The 22,261-nt window shown below is 36.7% G+C and overlaps 1 protein-coding gene across 3 annotated transcripts in view; it reads right to left on the bottom strand.

Moving 5' to 3' along the window:
- Hecw2 (HECT, C2 and WW domain containing E3 ubiquitin protein ligase 2) overlaps positions 1 to 22,261 on the bottom strand; it is a 214,219-nt gene that overhangs the window by 88,249 nt on the left and 103,709 nt on the right. For all 3 annotated transcript variants that reach the window (XM_027925034.2, XM_071618970.1, XM_071618971.1), the window contains 4 exons: positions 19,329 to 19,479; positions 18,534 to 18,637; positions 17,928 to 18,052; positions 8,069 to 8,254 (listed from right to left, as the gene is read on the bottom strand). In XM_027925034.2, the coding sequence (XP_027780835.1) occupies positions 8,069 to 8,254; positions 17,928 to 18,052; positions 18,534 to 18,637; positions 19,329 to 19,479 (566 nt within the window). The remainder of the gene's footprint in view (positions 1 to 8,068; positions 8,255 to 17,927; positions 18,053 to 18,533; positions 18,638 to 19,328; positions 19,480 to 22,261) is intronic.

Genomic DNA, 22,261 nt, shown 5'->3' with positions numbered 1-22,261 from the left:
AAATAATATATATTTTTAGAAATCCAATGCAGGTCTTAGGGACACTGTTTAAAATAAATAAATAAATACCGAAGTCCATCTCCATATTTGGGCAATTCCTTCCAGATTCTATAAATCTGGCAATCTCCTCAGTAAGATACCAACAAGCCCAAAATCTGTTCTATTGTCTCATTTGAAACATTATACAGCCTCCCAAAATACTTTGTTTTGCCACTTGCCTTCCATGTATATTTACTTGTGGGTTATTTTTTGATCTGACATCACTTACCCTTTTAAAATAGGTAAAAGATTTTTTAAAAATGTCCTATCTATAAATTTAGAGTTTAATCCCATCTTCATCTGGATTGCTATATAACACAAGGTATTTAAACCAGGTCACTACCACAAAGAGGTATTCATGGTTTCAAAACAATTAATGACATGTATCACAAAAGTAACAAATGTACTTAAGTAGACAATAACATATTTTTCAAAATGTGACACTTATCTTGCCAAAGGATTTTTGGAATTCACTTGAGACCTCTAAATATTAAGTTGCCTTTTATTCACTGAGCTAAATAGAACTTGACCCAGTAAATTATAGGCCATCAGTTTCCTGTAGGATTCACACCAAGGCCTAGGTCATACCTGGGATAACTTTTGAGGCCACACAGACCATTTAGGTCTGGTAGAACAAGAGCCCCCAAGTAGGCTCAGCCTATGGTGACTTCTAAAACACAAATACCTATTCTATTCAAAAATCTGTCCTCAGAACTAAAATTGCTATTTGCTGTGGTCATCAAAGTTGGTTATTTGGACCATGTGGACACTCAGACTCCTAATCAGAATTACAAAGCTTGGATTTAACATGTGATTTTTGAAGGCAAAAACACAGGAAACCATGGGAAAGACGTTTTACTTTAAATAAAAATATAATTACCATTTTACACTTTTGTTTCAAAAATAAAGTTTATGGCATATTGCTTATAAAGATCAAGGTTTCCTAGAATTTGAATTTAAGCCAAAGTAGAATAATCTGGGGAAAATACTCTGTGTTAATACTGTTTGAGAGTACAAAGCAAAGTGTGGGGGTGGGGGCACTTCATATTTAACATCTGAAACAGAAAAGTAAAAAGAGTTCTTTTCCTAAAACTTAAATCAAATAAATAAATAAAACCCCACTTTTTTTGTTGTTGTTAATTATGTCTTTTTGCAACACTCTCTGTTATCCTCAACCCTCTGCAATGTAGCTGCCTCTGTTTTCATTTCATTGATATGAGTCTCTTGAGATTTACCAGTTATTTCTTCACAGGAATGAGACATACCCACCTGGTGCTTTCCTGTCTCTGTGACTTTACTTCTGGATTTCCCTCCCTATTCCTTTTTTTTTTTCTTTTCTTTTCAACAATCTCTTCTAATCACCATCCTACACATCATGGAAAGTTCAGCTCAAATACTACCTCTACTCTGAAAAATTTCCAGGTATCTCATGCCAGAAACAAGTCGTTCTACACTGGACCCCTGCATAACCTGCACCAATGCTATGGTACATAATCTTTAATAATCCAAAGGTGAGGTATCCATGGTTAACCGGCAATGTCTAGGGGAAGAGTGCCCAGTGGCCTTAAATCGAAGTGCATGATTCTGTGCAAATGTGTAGATCTGATTTGGGTTCCAGTTCTAAGTTAACATACCTTATCATTTGAGAATTTTTTTAATAAAATATTTTTAGTTGCAGATGGATAAAATATCTTTTTTAAAATTTATTTTTTAGTTGTAGTTGGACACAATACCTTTAATTAATTAATTTATTTATTTTTATGTGGTGCTGAGGATCAAACCCAGGGCCTCACACGTGCAAGTTGAGCGCTCTACCACTAAGCCACAACCCCAGCCCCAAAATATCTTTATTTTTTTCATGTGGTGCTGAGAATTGAACCCAGTGCCTCACATGTGCTAGGCAAGTGCTCTACCACTAAACTACAGCCCCAGCCCTATTTTTAAAATCCTACTTTCATGAGCAAATATGACAAGCAACCATCAGAGCAAAAGGTCACTGATTCAGCAAGGGAACAAATCTATCAGACCCCACAAAGACAGTACTCATGCTTAAAAAAAAAAAAAAAAAAAGAGCACTCAGGTTTAAGGCAGAAGTAAACATGTATCTTTTAAAATCATCCATGCATTTTCTGCTAAAGTAAGGATTCAACCATTGTCAAATTGGTTTATTTAATTTCAGAAATCTCAATTGACAAAACTCTTTATTCACCCTACATCTATCCCTACTCAAATCAACATTTTGTTGAATAGGGTGGCAGCAACCCATTGAGTATCCCACATCCTACTCTTTAGGCTCAGAGGGCTGTGTATTCCTTTTCATTTTGAAGATGTTTTTTATATTCCTTATTCTTGTTGACCTCAAATTAAATATGAACCTCTAAAGCCTTTCAAACATATAGCTTTTATATTCTAAAATTTAATAAATTCATTAATGAATGAACCATGATCATTACCATACTAATTATTATTGTTTTTCTTCCATTTGTAAACCTACTGTTCTATAATTTGATGCCAATCACATCTCTAGGAGCTGGAAAGAACTGATCCTAAATCGCATAGGAAAGAAAATGGGAAGGCTGGGGCTGTAGCTCAGTGACAGTGATTGCTTAGGATGTGGAAGGCCCTAAGTTCAACCCCCAACCCCACACACACAAAAGAGGGTTCCTAAAAAAAAATGGGGGTTCATGGAGGTCATATCCGATAGTGTTGGATTCAAGAATCCTGACCTACTTCAGCATCATTTTCTCAAATCCATCAAATTAACAAAAAAACAAAGCAAAAAACATAAAAAAAAACCCATTCCTAGGTTAAATACCATTTGGTTTTCCTTATTAAAGCACATTTTTTCTAGATATGTCATCCCCATGAGCACACACTAATGATTAAACTCAGCCAAGAATCAGAAATTATTTAATTCAGTCACATTTTAATACTACTGATGCATATTTCTTGCATAAATAATAAAAATCAACAGTTATTCAGATCCCAAATTACCCTTGATTTTCACACTCCTGAGAATATTCAAAAGTTTAAAAATTATTACAATGAGAAGCAAGCAGAAACTTTCTTTTCACACTGGCCTACTTTCTTTCATTTCAAAATGAACTAAGTCAAAATGTATGTCCTGCATGTTGAGTGGAAATCCTGGGTCTTAGCTCCCACAGATACATACAGATGTTGATGACACAGTCTCATAAAGTCAACCCTGTATGAAATTAAACTTGGCTCAGTTCTCATTCTCAACATTACAAAATTAAAATAATTAAGGAAATAACTAATGGGAAAAAATACTGCTGAAAGGAATACCACTATGGAATTTTGAACAAGTGACCTCTCCAAACGTAATTAAAAGCAGAAGGAAAAGCATTACTATTATAAATATTTGTGTGTTCCCTCCCTCACCATGCATATGTTGAAACCTAACTCCCAAGGTGACAGCATTAAGAAGTCTTCTTAATCTACAGAACTGTGAGAAATATGCTTCTGTTGTTTATGAGCTACACTCTAAGGTATCTTGTTAGCTCAATCAAAACACACTAAGACAAGTGCAAATTTGATATTAATATCATCTAATCTTTGAGATGAAGGTAGCAGAAATCTATAAAATCTGGGAGCTAAAAAGACAATCTTGGTCTTCTCAAACTATTCACTTTTAAACAGTTTTATTAACAATTAACTTAGATACTATACAATTCACCCATTTAAAGTACATATATCATGTTGTTTAAAGTACAGAGACAGGGTTGTGCAACTATTTCCAACTCTAATTTTAGGACATCTTTGACCCCTACAATGAAACCCATACCCATGGGCATTCACTCACCATATCATCCCAACCCTATGCAACTATTAATCTACTTTTTGTCTCTCTATATTTCCTTATTCTGGATATTTCACAGAAATTGAATAATAGGTGATCTTTTGACTAGATTCTTTCACTTAGCAAATGTTTTCAGTTTATTTATGTTATAGCATGTATCAGTACATCATTCCTTGGTAGTATTATTATGTAGTATTCCTCTGTATCAATTTTCCACATTTTATTTACCCATCGATGCACATTTGGATTACTTCCAACTATTGGCTATTATGAAAAATGTTGCTATGCATTTCATATACACGTTTTTATGTAGAGGTATATTTAATTTCCCTTGGGTATATATCTAGAAGTAGAATTGTAAGATCATGTGGCAATTATTTGTTAAACCCTTTGAGGAACTCCCAAACTGTTTCCAAAGCAATAGATGAGGGCTTCAGTTTCTCCACATTCTCATCAACATTTATTGTTTTCCATTTTTTTTTCAAGTATGGGTGTCAGGTACTAACTCACTGTGGCTTTCATTTGCATTTCTCTAATGACTAATGATATTCCATTGGGAAAGAAGAGTCTTTTCAGCAAATGATGCTGGGATAATTAGATACACACACACACACACACACACACACACAATGAAGTTGGATCCCTACCTCACACCATTAAAAACATTTGCTAGAAATGGGTTATAGTTTGAAATGGATTGAGAAGCTAAAACTATAAAACTCTTGAAGAAAATAGAAGAGTAAACCTTTGTAGCCTTAAGGTACATGTATTTTTAGTTATAACACCAAAAGCACAAATAACAAAAGAAAAATGCAGATAGACTACATCAAAGATAAAACTTTTGTGCTGTCAACAATACCATCAAGACAGTGAAAATATGACCCAGGAAACATGAGAAAATATCTATAAGCCATGTGTCTGATAAGGGTCTAGCATTTAAAGAACTTTTGGAACTCGATAAAATAAAGCCAAACAACCCAATTTAGCAATGAACAAAGTGTTTGAGTATACCTTTTTCTCCAAAGAAAATGTTCAATGGTCAACTATCAGAGGAAAAGATGACCACCCTATTTATTTGTACAGATAAGGAAAGTCAGACCCTGGGATTTAAAATGATGTCTCCCAAATTAGACAGTTTGTGGACCCTGAGGTCTAGATGGACCTTGTACAGGAAAGCTTTGAGCATTCACTCACCATATCATGCCAACCCTATGCAACTATTAATACAGAAAGACCAGGGTTTGTATCCAAGAATTTACTGCACACAATTAACTCAACCTTTCTGAGCCTGATTTTCATCTATAGTAAAAACTATTTTACAGAATTGCTGTGAAAATAAATGAAATAATATCTTTAGCATAGATCTTGGCATCTAATAATCCATCAGTACATGTGAACTCCATTCTTTACATTGATACTGTGAGCCCCTAGCATGAGCCCTCCTGATATTTAGGCACAAAGCCATCCATGGGTTCCTGACCACATGTTCTGTTAGAAATTATCCATGATCTAATCATGATCAATATGTATGACTCAACTTTGAAGGACACTAGTAATCCCAGAATTTGTCCTGGAATTTCTCTTCCTTGAGATGTTCAAATATCTGTTATTTATTTGTTTTTTAAATTTTATTTTATTGGTTATTTTTTGTTATACATGACAGTAGGAACCATTTGATTAAATTATATAAGCATAGGATATATCTTATTCTAATTAGGACCCCATTCTTGTGAGTGGACATAATGGTGGGATTCACTTAGGTATTTTCTATGTGTACATAAGAAAATTATGTTAGATTTATTCTACTCTTTCCTATTCCTATCCCCCTTCCTTCCTTTTTTTTCCCCTTTGTCTAATCTACTGAATTTTTCTTCTTCCCCCTCCACACCTTTATTATAGTTTAGCTTCCACATATCAGCAAAATCATTCGACCTTTGGTTTTGGGGGATTGGCTTATTCCACTTAGCATGATATTCTCCAGATCCATCCATTTACTGGCAAATGTCATAAACAATTGCTTTGAATTAGAATACAGTGGGTTTCTCACTTCCTTGTGAATACATACACTATTAACACCTCTAAAGCTCAGCAAAATGTAGATAATAATACCCACCTCATACACTGCCATGAGCTATAAATAAAATAATCCATGGGAAAGTACTTAGTAGAGTGCCTGTTTTATGGTTTGGATGTGAGGTATCCCCCAAAAGCTCACATGTGAGACAATGCAATGTTCAGGGGAGAAACGATTGGGTAGTGAGAGTCTTAACCAAATCAGTGAATTAATAACTTGATAGGGATTAACTGAGTGGAAACTGAAGTGTTAGGGTGTGGCTGGAGGAGGTGGGGATTAGAGGTGTGACTTTGGGGTATATATTTGTATCTGGCAAGTGGAGTCTCTCTCTGCTTTCTGACCACCATGTGAGCTGCTTCCCTCTGCCACACACTCTGCCATGATGCTCTGCCTCAACTTGAGCCCCAAGGAATGGAGCCTGCTGTTCATAGACTAAGACCTCTGAAACTGTGACCCCCAAATAATCTTTTCCTCCCCTAAAATTGTGCTGGTTAGATCTTTTACTCACAGCAGCGAAAAAGCTAACTAAAACAGTCTGGCACATGGATAAGTTTAATAAATACACATCAACATCATCTTCAACATTGTCTTACCTAACAAGACTTGATGTTCTGTTCTCATTCTGATTAGTGGTTAATTTAATTAATGTTTTACTTCTTTTTTCTCTTTTTTTATGTGACTCAAACATGTTTTTCACTGTATATCTCCCAAACATAACATACTGTATGTATTTCATATTGTATGTATTTCAATCCTATGAAATCTCATCCAGTTTAAACAATTTAAATCCTTGGCCTTAAGTAATTACCAAAAAAAATATTCTTCCAAAAGATAGGTAAAGTGCAAACACAATCTCTATTTTTTTCAAGCATGTAATACAAAAAACCTAAGACAACACATACATTAAGAGAGGTCAAATGGAGCAAACCCAGGAGTTGCTTCTAGTAAGGGCTTAGAAGGAAGGAGGAAGAGGAGTAGAGAGGGAACCCGGAAGCTTTTTATTTTGACTAAAGCAAAGCTTGCTGAATAACCAGGGAACTACTGCTTGCAAGTATCACTCATCAACTTGTTTTAAGAAACTTCTGTGTGAAAGTGCTAGAGTAGAAGAGGGGATAAAAGGGGGTAATTAAAAACATAAAAGAACTCTTAATATCATGTCATTTTAATCCTCAGTATCCTTTAAGTCACAAATTCCAAGACTTTTAATATATAAGGAAGCGAGGTTGGTTACATAATTCTGGAGAGCACATCATGGGTAAGAGTGTAGCCCCTCAAACCAGACGGCCTGGGTCTGAGCACAGCTCAGCCTCTGTGTGTCTCAGTGACACCAGGAAAGTCACAGAGCCATTCTGGGCCTGGGACTACTTATTTGTAAGTGGCAATACTAAAAGTACTGCTTTAGTAAGCAGTACTCGCTATACATAGGACCTTCTATGTATAAAATGTATAAACATTTCATGGCTCATAATAAGTGCTAAGCAAATGTTAAATAAAAATAAAATCTTGGCTGAGATCGCCTTATAACAAGCACTAACTTTCTCACTCTTACTCATAGAACGACTTCCTGATTATCACCAGGCTTTCTGGTTCACCCGTCTACAAAGGAAGTACAGATGTGTGGTTACTCTGACCTGTGATAGTCATGCATTTCTCATCATAAATGCATCAGTGAGTTGTTCAGAGTGCAAATAAAATCTATTCTGAGCCAGAACTGAGGCCCAGATGGTATCTTTAGCAGTGACTTGCTGAGTGACTCCTAGTAGCCCTTCCAAACAATATCGCAACTTTTTGTTTAAATATCTACAACAGGAGCTACACAGGCAGGAAAAGTGTTGTTGCCTAAGAAACACTTTATTTCATTAGTAGGAAATGGTCAGAAATGACAGGTAGAAGAATATCCAGGGAAATTTGTCCCCACCAAATTCACACCTCTGCACCATACTTGATTTCAGACTAGTGTTGTGAGGGCTTATAGGAAAAATGGCCTGCCAGAGCAGGTTTCACCTGAAGAGGAGATGGAATGTCTGTCCCCACAAAGGGCCATCAGCCCTCACTGAAAAGCTAGAGCCAAGTGTCAAAGTCACAAGTGACCCACAGTCATTCGGCTGCTCCCAGGGGCAGCCCCCTCATGTTACCTTGCCCTGATGATCATGTTTCATCTCCCAGCCCCTTGGCAATTCCAGCTGTTTGTTCGCAAACATGTTGAGGAATCCCACGAGGTCCCTGTTATGCTGGTAGCGTTCAAAGTGGTGGGTATCCCTCCGGACTTTGGTGATCATGTGCTTCAAACACGTGTTGTTTGTAAACATGCGGTAGGCACTCTGGAGAAAAGGATGGAGAACCAACATTAACCTGCTTGTGGAACGTAAAAGCATCACAATGACTACACATGGCTATATACCACATCTCCTAGTAGGTATATAAAACAGGTTCACAGGCTTCAACATGACTTCAGACCTGCATATGAAAACAACAAACAGAAAAGCACATTGAACAAAATAACAGAAGACGACTATGAGTAGAAGTTTCTCTCCACTATTGGTGAATAGTTTTCTAAAGAAAAAGAACACTGTAGCATCTCATTCTACACAGGACATTAGGTCCTAAAGATGGTTTTAGCAAAACATATACACAATCAAAATTGTGCTATGTTGGAGATAAATATGCCACCTCCCAGTGAGCCGTCACATACACTGTTTTTCCTCCAGCATTAAACCAGAGCATTGGCTCTATGGGTGAATGCCAGATGATTCAGCTGGCGTACATTTGGGGGCCACGTTGTATGGGAAAATTTTTGCCATATATTTGAGCATTAGAAGCACATGCAATGAGATGAATTGCTTTTACTGAAGTCACCTCCAATTGCGATTAGAGTAGACTGAAGTTTTCACCTTACATTTTGTTGGAGGCATCAACTCAGTGAATGGAATAGCAGCTAGAACTGCCTGGACTGCTTATCTATTATTTTTCTCTCTCTCTTTTCCCCTATGTATGTATGGTAGAATTTATATGATGGAAATGCAAATTTAATGAAACTCCACTATACTACCATACAAAAAAAATGTTGGTTTTGTCAAAAACTCTATAGCCTTAACTCTTAAGATGCTTAAGACTCCAGAAATTGATTCTAAGTCCATGACACTATACATCAGGTATCAAACAAATATTCACTGCATAATATCATGTGCTAAGCAGCAGAAAAAGAATAACTACATAGGAGCTCTTTTCTTGAATCATCAAGAATATGATATCCATGACAGTGACTAGGTTATGAATGATGCTTCCTGAAATTCTATTCTTCTCAGGTAGATTCAAAGGGCTTTGGATTCCTAATACCTTAGTATTCAAGGATGCTAGACAGTCTAGGGACCTTCAAGCTTTACTTCATAGGTTCTATCATTTCTTTCAGTCTAAAATAGCTTAAAACAAACCCCAATCAGAGTTCCTGGAAATCAGTTCAATTTAATAAACACTTACTTTCTACTGGGCCCAATACTGCATTAGTTATTAGGGATAAACAATAAATGAGCATAAGGACAGTAAACATTTTTCCAGTCTTTCCAGGGTCTCTCAAGATGTGTCATGTCTAGCTGGGCATGGTAGTACATGCCTGTAATCCCAGATAGCAGGGAGGCTGAGGCAGGAAGATTACATGTTTGAAGACAGGCTCAGCAACTTAGTGAGACCCTGTCTCAAAATAAAAAAAAATTAAAAAAAAAAAGAACTGGGGATATGGCTCAGTGGTAAAGCACCCCTGGGTTCAATCCCCCTACTAAAAAACAAATAAGAAAAACAAAAAATGGTGTGTCATGTCCAGCTCAAGGCATTATTGTCCATGTGAGTCCCCTCCAGAGCTTTCTTCACTTTGGCCCTGCAAGCACAGCAAGTAACAGTGTTAGAAATGGTGGCTGCTCCGCAGCCTGGGTCCCTGGGTCCCTGAGTGACTATGTGAATTGGAGAACCCCCAAAAAAATCTGATTTGGAGTAAGAAACAAATCTTTGTAAGCTTAAGACATTGACATTTATTGTTGCTGTTACTGAAGTATAATCTAAAGTGTTCTGATTAATTCACCATTATTATATGCTTTTTGCTTTGTATTGAAATACTTTTTTTTCCTATCAAAACATCTGAAAAGAAGGAAAGAAGGAAGGAAGGGCAAACAGAGCTGGCAGCAGTGAATCATCCTCAGATCTTAGTTTGGTAGTATACTTGAGTATAAGCTACTTTGGGGTCATATTTCAACCTGTGAGTCTAAATAAGAGGAGGTTTTGGTGGCTGAGAGCAGTCATGGTTCAGAGCACTGGGTACTACAAAGAGGCAGGGCCTCTGAGCAATTAGGAAGCATGAGAGAATGGGAGAGTGATACCATGAAAACAGAGGATACTAACACAAATTAGAGGTTGTCAGAGACAAACTTTAGCTAACTAATAATTTACTCTATGGCTGGTCTTGGCTTAGAGTTTTGAGTACAATCAGCCAGCCTCTGGTTTCTACTTTTGGCTCTGAGTTCCTGACACATTTTCACATAAACCATTGCAAATGTAGAGGCCTGAGAATGAGTTTGAACAGCAATGGAAAACAAACAAACAAACAAACAAAAACCTCTTGAATCTTACTCCTAATAAGTCTCTTTGGGGACAAATCATTGTAGGATTATCCTGTTGTTATAAATGGGTGTACCTCTTGGTCCCTTTCGCTTTTCCCTCCTCCCATTATAATAAAAGGCCACACCACAATTCCTAATCTAGAGCACTACAAATGCTTCTCAACCTGCTAAAGAAAAGTAGCAGAATTCTAAGCAGTTAGGTTAAGGTACTCATCCTAGCCTCAGGGTTGAAATAATTCCTGGCAGTGGGGTAGCTCTTCATGCACAGGAATCTTAAGATTCTTCTTCTAATTAATCATATCCTTTCATCTTCCCCCTCCACTCAATGAGACATGCACCATAGTGCCAGAGTTGACTAATCTTTGCATAAAGCATCTACCAAGGTAAATTAAATGCAAAAAAATATTTTTCATTATTAACTAGCAAACAACTTTTAGAAGCAGTCTTTTCAAATCTGAATAAAATGCACATGACTGTCAGGGTTTATTCAAAATACTTAAGGCAAACAGGAACATCTCTCTACACTGCTACATTTTTACAAAGAAACCATTTTTTTAACATGTATGCATGTATGTATGCATATATACTCACACACACACATATACACACATGTGTATATATACACACACATAAATGTATATATTTATGTGTATGGTATATACTGTAGTGTGTATGTATGTATATAAATATTGTATAGATGTAATTGAATAGAGAGATACAGATAAAATCCAAAATGAGGTATAAATATTCTTTTATTACTGGATATTTATACTCCATTTCGTACAGCACTACAATGAGGACTCTGGTCATACCTCTATCACTTATGGACAGAGACAAGGAAAATCATTTAATTTTTGTCTGCCTCAATTGCCTCAAATATAAGATGGGATAATAACTCCCTTGTTTTTTTCAGAGGCATGTGAGATTCAAATTTAATAGAACAAAGGATGTGAAAATGCTTTGAAGAGGTAAAAATCACTATAAAATACAGAGTTCAAGTAATTAGAAGAATATATAGGGGATTATACATATCATACCTGTTTTATAACAGATAAATGATGGTAGTAAAGTTGTTTTCTCTCTTAGTCTTTGAAGATCTTGGGCTAGCATCTCACTCTCTGTTAACTAAGCAGGGTCTTCTTTCCTTTCATTAACTATGTGCTAAGCCCTGTGCTAAACCCTGAGGATACAGACCTGATCACTCAAAAGGATGGAGAGGGAAATTATAGGGGGATGTGGGAGGAAGCGGTTCACAGGAGGTAAAGAGTAGAGCTGGAAAAGAGAAGACAATGGTGGTGCAGATGCTGAAACACCCTGGAGAACCAGCAGAGCTAAGAATGTGAGTGAAGAGACACTACACAGGTGAGACTGGATGGAAAGGGTTTGGTCTTCATGGAGGCTGATGTCAGCAAAGCTGTGGTTCAAGAGAGAAGAAATCATCTTTATTCTCCCTCTGGGATTTATGGTCCTAAGTAGGTAAGGATCTTTTTCTGCATTTGTTTGTTGATTTGTCTGTCTTAAAGAAAAAGATGAAGTAAATGGATCTGAGATTTACCTAAAACAAAAGCAGATCAGGAAGGAGTGAGTGGCATCTCTGTTGTAACATAACTGACACAAGTGCACAGAATGATTTTACCTGGGGAGGGGTTGCTAAAGGAGTCACAGGGAGTGAAGGAGAGTTGACCAACCTTAATAGCAGATAAAGCCCCTTTAAAAGATCTCTGGAAAACATTAAGTTTTGTTTTCTTTTGAAGTGAGTGAACTTATCCTTTTTAGTTATTTCTTCTCTGTTTCAAAACTCCCTTTCCCAGCCTCTCTTTTCTTTGTTTCATGTCTGCCTAGCAAGACACTCAATGGTTGAGCCAATGACTGATTGAATTTCTTTACTGGAATTTGGCTAAAATTAAACTTGGAGCTTAAATGAATCTTGTTTGGTTAAGTGTTTTAGGTTTTAGTGAAAAATAATGAAAGGAGCTGAGGAGAATGTTCTTATCATTTGGCAGCAAAATAAAAAAAATTATATATAAATAATTCTTATCCATCAACCACAATGCAAATGCAAATGATAATCCCTAGCCCACCCCCCTCCTTTTTTTGCAGGTTTCTCTTAATAATAGACATTGTGGGGCTGGAGATGTAGCTCAATGGTAGTGTGTTTGCCTACCATACGTAAAGCCCTGGGTTCAATCCTCAGCACTGCAAAAAATAAAAATTAAAAAAAAGAATAGGCATTTTGAATTTAGGATTGGAAAATGGCATCACTGAATCTATAGCAAATGCCTCTCATAACCACAAATTCACTTGTATACATTCCATAAACAAAATTTATTACAAACAAAATCAGGAAATATTATCTCTAGAAGACACTGGTTCGGGAATGAAGAGTCCTGTCTTATACAATCTTTCTTCCTAATATTTTAAATTACAAAGAATTTTACATTGTTTTCATCTAGTTAGAAAATAAAATGGAGGGAAATTTAAATCTATTAACAGAAACAACTATAAATTATCGGTTCATATATTTTGCTATGATAGTAATTCTTGACCTGTAAAAGTATATTTGTGAATTATAGAATAATATTTTTCTTCATTAAGTGCCAAGGAATTTATATGTTAGAATTCATGTATTTCTAGTGCTTATTAAAAGTCAAAGTAATAATTATTTGGCATGTATGTTGGAAATATTACTCAGTTGCATATAATTAAGTACATTTATGCATAGTCAGATAAACACAGGCATACCAACTATGAAAGACGTGGTGACAACAACTAAATCTTGAGTTAAGAAGAAATACTTTAGTGAGACAATTTTAGAGGAAATCTGATCACAACCAGCAGAGGGCAGTAGAATATATCTGAAATCAAACCCCCATACCAAAGAAAAATATCAAAATTTTGTTTATCAAGTTTTCCTTTAGCGTTATGACACCATGTCTCTACTTACTTTTATTCTTTTTAATGAGAATTATCAGGTAAATTATTGCCACACAATATCTATTTCTTATGACTATCTTGCAACACAAACTGGTATCTTCCAATCATAGAAACAGAGAATTAGGCAAACCTTTAAATTAAAACACTCCTTTTGCATATTGAATATTTCAATAATACAAACAAGGAATATACATAAAGAATTATATAGCATAAGCAATTCAAGCAAAAGCAAAATTAAAAACATAAACAAAAAAATGAAGATAGACCAAATGAGTTGTTTTCTAACATTCTCCACTAATCTAGGAAAGAGAAGAACTCCAACAAGTAATGACTTCTACATAATCTTATCCCATTAGTGCTACCTTGAGACATTTAGCAAGAAAAACCCAACTGCTTTAATTTCTGCCGCATGTAAGTCAGGGAAATATGCCTTCTAAACCAACAGAATTTAAATCTTACAGATTTGCATAGATGTACAGCATGGATCCTTTTTTTAGCCAATAATGAATGCAGTTTGGGTATAAAGAAGAAAAAAATTGAAATGCTTTAGAAAGAGTACTTTAAAATCATGATGGGCTATCCAGAGAAATTTTAAAATCATGCTCAAATATAGAAAAATGAAAGATAACAACAAAAAGAAAACAAAGTGAGAAGAAAACCAGTTAGGTGCTTAGAATTTTCACACTTTTAAGACGATTTAGCTGTCAAAAGTCTACAAGGTGTATAGTTGTGATGTAGGCAATGGGGTCCTTTGATGCAATGTCTTGACATTAAGAGATCCCAAATTATAAGCCCCTAATTGCATCACAATTACTTAAGGGACCTTACATAAGTAAATGAATACAGACTCCTGGGACCCACTCCAGACCTATTGAACCAGATTCTCCAAGGAACAAAGAATGTGCGTTTTTTTTTTTTTTTTTTTTAAGCCTTCCAAGTTTAATAACCACAGTCTTAGACCACAGCCTGGTGACTGTTATTCCAGCCTCTAATTGAAATACTGAAGTGATGAGGAACTTGTACCAAAGAAAGCAGCCCACATAGAGAAGTCAGAACCTGTGCTTGGTGAGGTCATTAGCATCTTGATTTTGGCCTTGGTGGGCGTATGCACAGTGCAGAAGTGGGTAAATACAAATCAGGGCTTGATGTATTGTTTTGTAGGCTGTTTAGATCAGCCTGTGTTTGTAAACAAAGTATCATTGGAACACAGCCAGATCCCTGTGTTTACATATTGTCCTTGGTCTAAACACCTAAAATATTTACTCTCTGATCCTTAGAGAATAAAATTGGTTGCCTTTTTCTGACTCAGAAATCGATGGAGAAAATAAAATGCTACTAATGCAAACTAAACTTCAAATCATGCTGTTACATTGTGAATATCTCACACCCACAAAATGAAGAAACACAGGTCCAGTATTCAAAAACTATTATCTGGCTCAACAAAGAAGGTGCTGACCTCATTGACAAGAGTATGACTTCCCTATTTCCCTGTTTTCTTTGTTTCACTGTTGTCCTACTCATTAATGAAAACAAAAGCATCCCTCTTGGAACTAAACCGTTAATCAATTACCATTACCACTGTAGGTTAGTTACTGATACAATAGTGGGGAAAATCAACAAAAGCATTCTATGCATATTTTACTTTTACTTATAAACTGTACACTATATTTCCTTTATATAGATAAATTTTATAGTTGATATATATGTGTATATATTTTTTAAAGAGAAATGCATATACATATATACATATACACATATTTATCAACAAACATTTATCAACAAACCCTGGAATATTATCATACAATCAGTTGCTCCTTCCTAAAGTCTTTTTCTTTCTTTTTTTTAATATTTATTTTTTAGTTGTAGTTGGACACAATATCTTTATTTTATTTATTTATTTTTATGTGATGCTTTCTTATCCCTACACTCCAGCCTATTACCATAATGTCAGCCCTCCATCCAAAACACATCACATGTTCATTTACTTGTCTCAGTGTCTACTGATACTGCACTGGTCCAAGCCACTTCTACATCTCCTCACAAATCCTTTTCACCTGTCTTTCCAAAGCCAGGTTTGCACTTTGTTACCCATTCTCCCAAAGTAGCTAGAACTTTCTAGAAATCTAAATCACCTACATAGAGGAATCAATTTTAGAATGAAATCTATTTATATTAAAGTCCAAATTCCTTGCCAGATCATGTAAGCTTTATATTCTGTATCCCCACTCAGTTATCTGAGATTATTATATGCCCCTCAAACTCCTTCCTGCCTGCAAACTACAGCTCTTTTTTAGCAAAGAAGGTTCTGCTCACAGGCCTTTACCATACTGGCTTCTTGACATTTTATGACAGCTTGAATGTTCCTGGGATCCCTGGGGAGGCCTGCCTGTCGCCTTCCTATACCCCATCGCCCTCCTCACATCTGAAACAGTTTCTGCCCAAGTGCTCTATTCCAGTGTACCACTCCAGTTGCCTCAGGCTATGATGCCTCATCTTAATTATTCTTTTTTATTCACTCATCTGTTATCTATCACTCTATTTTATTTACAACTATAACTCCACAATCTAGAATATACCAAATCACAGACTTTTAATAAATATAGGTTGACTGAAATGATAAAACAAATGAACAAAGGGAAGCCTTACTCTCTGACTCCAAATCCAAAACTCTTCTCACTATACCATGATACTTTGTGTTGAGTGACAACCCTAAATGTTAGCCCTTTCTTCTTGGTAAAAAAGTCTGTTACCTCCTAGACACGAGTACACGAGTTTAGTTTTGTGTGCTCTGGCTTCTGCTCACCTTTCCACCCTCAAGGCTGACTTTTCCAATGTCCTATGCTTTCAACATATCAACAACACCAACTGGCTTTAAACTGCTAATCCAATTTCTGTGCTTCTGTAATTAATAATTATCAAGACAGTCCTGCAGTGTCCTGAATATCTTGTTCCGTAAAGTACTTTTCCCTTCTACCTAGAGTGCTCTTGCCCATATTATTCAAGGACAAGCTCCAGTCCAGCCATTAAAACCTATTTCAGATGCAAACCTGTCTATGGCTCCTTGTGTGTGCTTTCCCCTCGGAGTTAATCACTCACTCCAGCATGTCTTCTACAGCTTTCCATCACTACACTCATAACTCTGATCATGGCATTGTGATGTTTTTTCAAGTCTGAGATCCCAGGGCCCATGCCTGCTCTGATCTTTGTGTCCTTAGGACTCAACTCAGCACCCATACATAAAAGGGAATCCATTGTTGGCATGTATGGCCAGTCTAACTCCTCTCACATGATACAAGGACAGCCAGTGTGCTAGCCATTGTCACCCTCAACCCCAAACGTCTTTGTTCCAAGCTAAACCTATAAACCCAGAGATAATGATGAGTAAAACCAGGCAGATGCTTATAAAGCAAAGCCAATGAAGTAAGATAGAAATATATTAACATCAAAAAATATGGACATCCTAATGACCTCACTCAGAACTCTTGGTGTTATGACTATGCTAACTTCTACGTTTCCCATGGTCTCATCTGTTTTTCCAAGGATATATAATTTGTTAAATCTGATATGTTCTCCTTCCATTCCTCTAAGCAATCCCTCATTCTAACTTTCCATATTATTATTATTATTTATTACTTATGTGTATTATTAATATTCAGGGTCACCTTCAGTTTCTATTCTATCTATACAATCCCCACCAAGTCTTGCCAAGTTTGCTTGTGATTCCTCTGGTGCCATGCCGTTCATTCCCTTCCTCTCTATTTCCTTACCTCCTTGCCCCAGGCTCTTTCTAATTCATGCCATGACAAATGGGTTATGTCCAGCTGGGCTTCTAAGGGCAACGTTTCCCTCATCCTAGGTCACTACATGCCACTACAACATACTTCCTCTACCTAATGTCTTCAGCAAGCCATTCCCTTAGCCTTGAGAGACTTATGGAATGACCGTTCTGGTATGGTCTAAATATGTGTGTCCCCCAAAATCCATATGTTGAACCTTAATCACCAACATAATGGTTTAGGAGAGGGAAGGGGAGATGGCCTAAAAGGTGATGGGCATAAGGGTAGAATCCTCATGAGTGGAATTAGTGAAGAAACCCAAAAAGAGACCTTCAACCCTTCCACACTGTGAGGAAGCAGCATGAAGGTCCTGTCTGTGAACCAGGAAATGAGCCCTCACTTGACACCAAATTGTCCAGCACATAGAGCCTACACTTACCACCGTCCAGAACTGTGAAAGATAAATTTTCATTGTTCCTAAGCCCCTCGATTTCAGGGCTTTCTGTTTTGTCTTGTTGTTAAAGCAGCGAGACAAGGATACTTTGGACTAAGTGGGTTAAAACATGCAGTGAAGTGCTCAGATCACTGGCTGTTATTCTTACTCTCATTACATAAGTGAGCACAGGTTTCTCTGACCAGTTGTTTTCCTGGCACGTTCCTCCAGATTTGCTACTCACAGGGTTAGAATGCAGCACGGTGAAGAACTCTGGGCTGATGAGGAACTTCACAGGGGGAGACTGTAACAGCAACGTGAGCCTGGATCTGGAGGTAGAGTGGGGCAGGACATTCTCCCGGCGGAAATCTGGACAGGACAGACCACAAAGGCTTTCAAAGAAATTGTTCTGTTCACTTCAATCTGTGTTTCATAAGAACCAAACAATACCTCTATCATCTGCTGTTACTTCAACCCCCCAACACTTCTTTTTTTCCTTAATATAAATTCATACATAAGACCCAACTGTTCTCAATTACACTAAAACTAAATTGAATCCACTTTAATGCATTCTTAGACTCTTTCAAAATGATCAGATTCCTCTCCCACTATCCCACAGATTCAGAGACTATGGTAATTTATATTCTATTTGTGATTCTTTTCATAGTACTAATAAAAGGTAAAGTATTTGAAGGGGTTTGTGGTAATTATTTTTTTTTTTTTGAGTTGGGTTATCAGATTTTATTGAAGATCAAGAGTTCTCAAGAAAAGCTTATATCCTGGGAAATTCTTAGTCATTTATTTCCTACTTTTATGAGTCTATAAAATCCAACGAACCCAAGGTTCTTACCTGCACTGGCTTGGTGAAAGTCGGCTTCCTCCCCGGCCCCATCAATAGCACTGGTATTTTCCTCAGGCCTCTCATTAGTCATGGTTCTGCGGATGCTCTGATAACTAAGATCATGAGTCTATAGTTACATTCCAGCAGCCTCGAAAAGGTGGGACCCAACTGCTCCCCCCGAGCCTCAAAGTTTTCACTACCTTCTTTCTCATATTCACTTAAGTCCTCCCCCGGTTCCCGTTCCCTGACCCTGTGGACCATCCATTGTTTAAGTAAATTTCAATGCATTGGATTTTTTCTGTCTATTGTTTGTGAAACATTTCCCTAACAAATTAATAAAACTTAAAAGAAAATTGTGGCCCTTCACCAAAGAAAACTAAATTCCTATATTGCTAAAGGAAAGAACAGCTTTATGTTTCACTGTAATTAGTTCTTGGAAAAAAAAATGGCTGATTGAAAAAACAGAGGTTGATAACAAAGATGCACCACAAAGGAAGATTCTCAAGATTAGAAAAGGTATTTGGCTTCAAATTCTAAACACATATGTTCTGTTTAATAAAAAACAATAGCCGTGGGTTGTCTAAAAGGGTCATTACTATTTATTTCCAATGTGTGTACATATGTGGGTTTTTTTTTTTCCACCACCAAAAAAAGTCCAGTGTAGTCTATGAATTAAAAGAGGTTGTAGCTATACTTTAATGCCAGAACACCCTGAGATGAAAGAGACAGCTGTGTCTCATACTTTGCACCAGGTAAAACCCAACCACAAGACAAACGTTTAATAGCAAAAACATGCATCCTCACCGCCGGTTGAGCTGCTCCATTTGTTGTATGGAGTTAGATCTCTGCAGCACCTGTGGGGCTGGGGGAGCTGTCGGCCGCTGCCACGTTGTGGTTCTGTTTACGTGATCCACATAGAAGATCCTGCCATGGCTGTCAATGCGCGCCTCCCAGTCTAAACAGCAGCAAGGCATGGAGAGGAGAGGCATTAGGAGGAGGAGCTGGGGCCACTAATGTGGTTCATTAATGTGGTTCATTAAGTTCAAGTTCTCTCTCTCTGACATGGTATAATTTGGGGCTAATGACATATACCTCACTGTGTAATCCAGCATTTCTCCCCAGTCCACTTAAGAAACTGTTGTTACTGGTTATTAAGTCTACCCTGTGTGTATAATACAAATCTCCTAAAGAACCTCTAAATGTAGAGAATCTTTTCAAAGTTGCCCATAGTTCTTGTCCTTCATATATGAACATCAGTACTTTAAAAGTACATGTTTGCATCCTAATATTCTCAACTGTCACATCAAAATTGGTATTGGTGTTTATTTTCAACCAAACCTGATTTTTCTCAATTTTTTTTCTAGGTTAGATTAAAAAAAAATTCAATCTGGAAACTTCCATGTATAAATTTACACACAACTGTAGTCAATTTAGTCTTCAGAAGAAAAGTAGCTAATTACTGCTAGCCCAGTGATCAAACAGTATCATTATCTATACACTTCAATTTGCACTTTCCCAAAGATGAACACATTTTTAGAGCAAGGACAATTTCTTCCCTCCAACCTAAAATAAATACAAGTTTTTTAAAGATTATTTAATTGTATGTTAAGCAATCACATTAAGAGTGTTAGTCTCTGCCAACAAAAATACATAAGTACATGTTCAGTAAAAACAGAGCAGACCAGTCTTCAGGGCTAGACATCCCACCTCTGTGACTCTCTAGGAGGCCATTCCCTCATTTAAATGCACAGAGCATGAGTTGTCTTCTCAGAAGGCAAATGTTTGGAACTTATTGCATTTGGAAAGGGAAATTCAAACAAGAAACATGAAAAGAGCAGAAATCTAGTCTTTAACGAGGGAAGTTCTTTATATTTTTATATATTTTTTAATTAATATACACTTTCTCCTGAGAACTCTATCTCAAAAATCTCCACATGATCACCTCACTTATCATTTGCTCTAGAAATACATAAAACATGTATTTTGACAATGTCCTTAGGGTCGAGAAGACCTGCAAGAGAGATACCAGCCGCACAGGACTGCCCCTGAGGATCACTACCTCAGCTGGGAGTTGAAAGATATCTTTGTTGATCTCAGCACACCGTAATGTATGACAAGTAGCAAAAGAAAGAAAAATTGGACCAATGAATAGCACCACACAGATGACAATAACTCAAAGCCACTGACGCGCCAAGGTAACATACTCCCAACAAACCTGCCCTTCATATCTGAAAATCTAGAGCATAGCTACCATCCCATCAATAGGACATTTCCAAAAGACCTCATATATAGCCTGTGCTTCCCTGACAAATGTAAGGACATGAAAGCATCTCCAGAAACCACACTCCAAAGCCCTTTGCATGCTTCCCATCTCATAGATTTCAAGAGTGAATTACTTTCATCTCATTTTTGTCTCATTAGAGCCAGGATAATACATGCACACACTATGTCAAATCAAGTTCACATGAAAACAAATGATCATTCTTTCAACAAGAATGTTTAGAGTAGCTCCTAATTTTAAAAAACATAGAATAGGTCAATTCGAAATTAAAGAAAAAAAAAAAAAAAAGAACAGAAGCAAACTAAAGGAAACAGAAAGAAATGCTGCCAAGTGTCTTAGATAAGGTTATTACTAAATTCTGGCTCTAAATTTTTTGGCAGTTAAGGCAGAAAAGAAAACACATTGCTACATACTTTCCATTTCCTGACAAAAGAAAGTTAAAAAAAAAATTCACAGATGGAACTTTTTCTTGGAAGTAACTAAACAGGATTTACCAAACAAGATGTGGATGTAGCCTGTTTAGCGCTATAAGGGTAGCAAAATAAGGGATTTGAGGACAGGTTCTCTAAATATATTCACCACTGTTCCCTTGCACGTAGCATATAATAAAGGAACAAATGATTTAAAATGGTGTAATGTTATAAAAATGTTTCTTGTATTCCCCTTCTACAAAAGCCAGAGATAACTTTTAACTTGTTTTTCAGTAAAGATATTTCTATGTGCAATAGGATGAATGAGATAATAGGACCAAAAGTTTGCTTTCTAAGAACATGGGATGTTGAATATATGTTAAGACTATCCCTATCAAATATCATATCTTCAAATTGATGCTGCTACTTAAGTCTCCATAAAAACAAATTCTATATTGCTGACTCCAAGCGGGTGTTTGGCATTGGATGTATAAAGACTATGTTGGCTTACTGATGAACTGCATATTCATTCCTACCCAAGTGATCAATACCCATCCATCCAGGCAAATCAAGAGAGGTGCCTGTGGGAGGATTAGGCCTCTGTTGTACCTATCACTTATTTTGAAGGGTATAATTGCTCTAATATCTAATACATCTTTCTTTTTTTATATTTGCATGGTTTTATTGTGGTTAAATATACATAATATGTAATTTAACATTTTAGCCATTTTTAAGCATATAATTCGAGGGTATTTCTGTTGCCAGGCAACTGTTCCCACCACTTAGCTCTAGAACTTTCTCATCTTCTCAAAACTAGCAAGGTATTTTTAAATGTTATTTTCTTTTTATTAAGTAGGAAAAGATGCTGTGCTTTCCAACTTGTCCCTTAGAGATAATAAGGAGGATAATAATCATAGAACTTTCTTTAATTTTCAAATAACCTCAGGGAATTCATGTTCTGGCCTCTACTTCACAGAGGAAGAAGCTGGTAGGGGCCAGGGATGGGCATGGAGTGTGGCTAGCCGAGCTCTAAGCAACGATGTGCC

The sequence above is a fragment of the Marmota flaviventris genome, chromosome 11 (assembly GCF_047511675.1).
Source record: "Marmota flaviventris isolate mMarFla1 chromosome 11, mMarFla1.hap1, whole genome shotgun sequence".
NCBI lineage: Eukaryota > Metazoa > Chordata > Mammalia > Rodentia > Sciuridae > Marmota > Marmota flaviventris.
The sequence above is the reverse complement of the archived record's forward strand: the minus strand, read 5'-3'. Positions and strand labels throughout refer to the sequence as shown.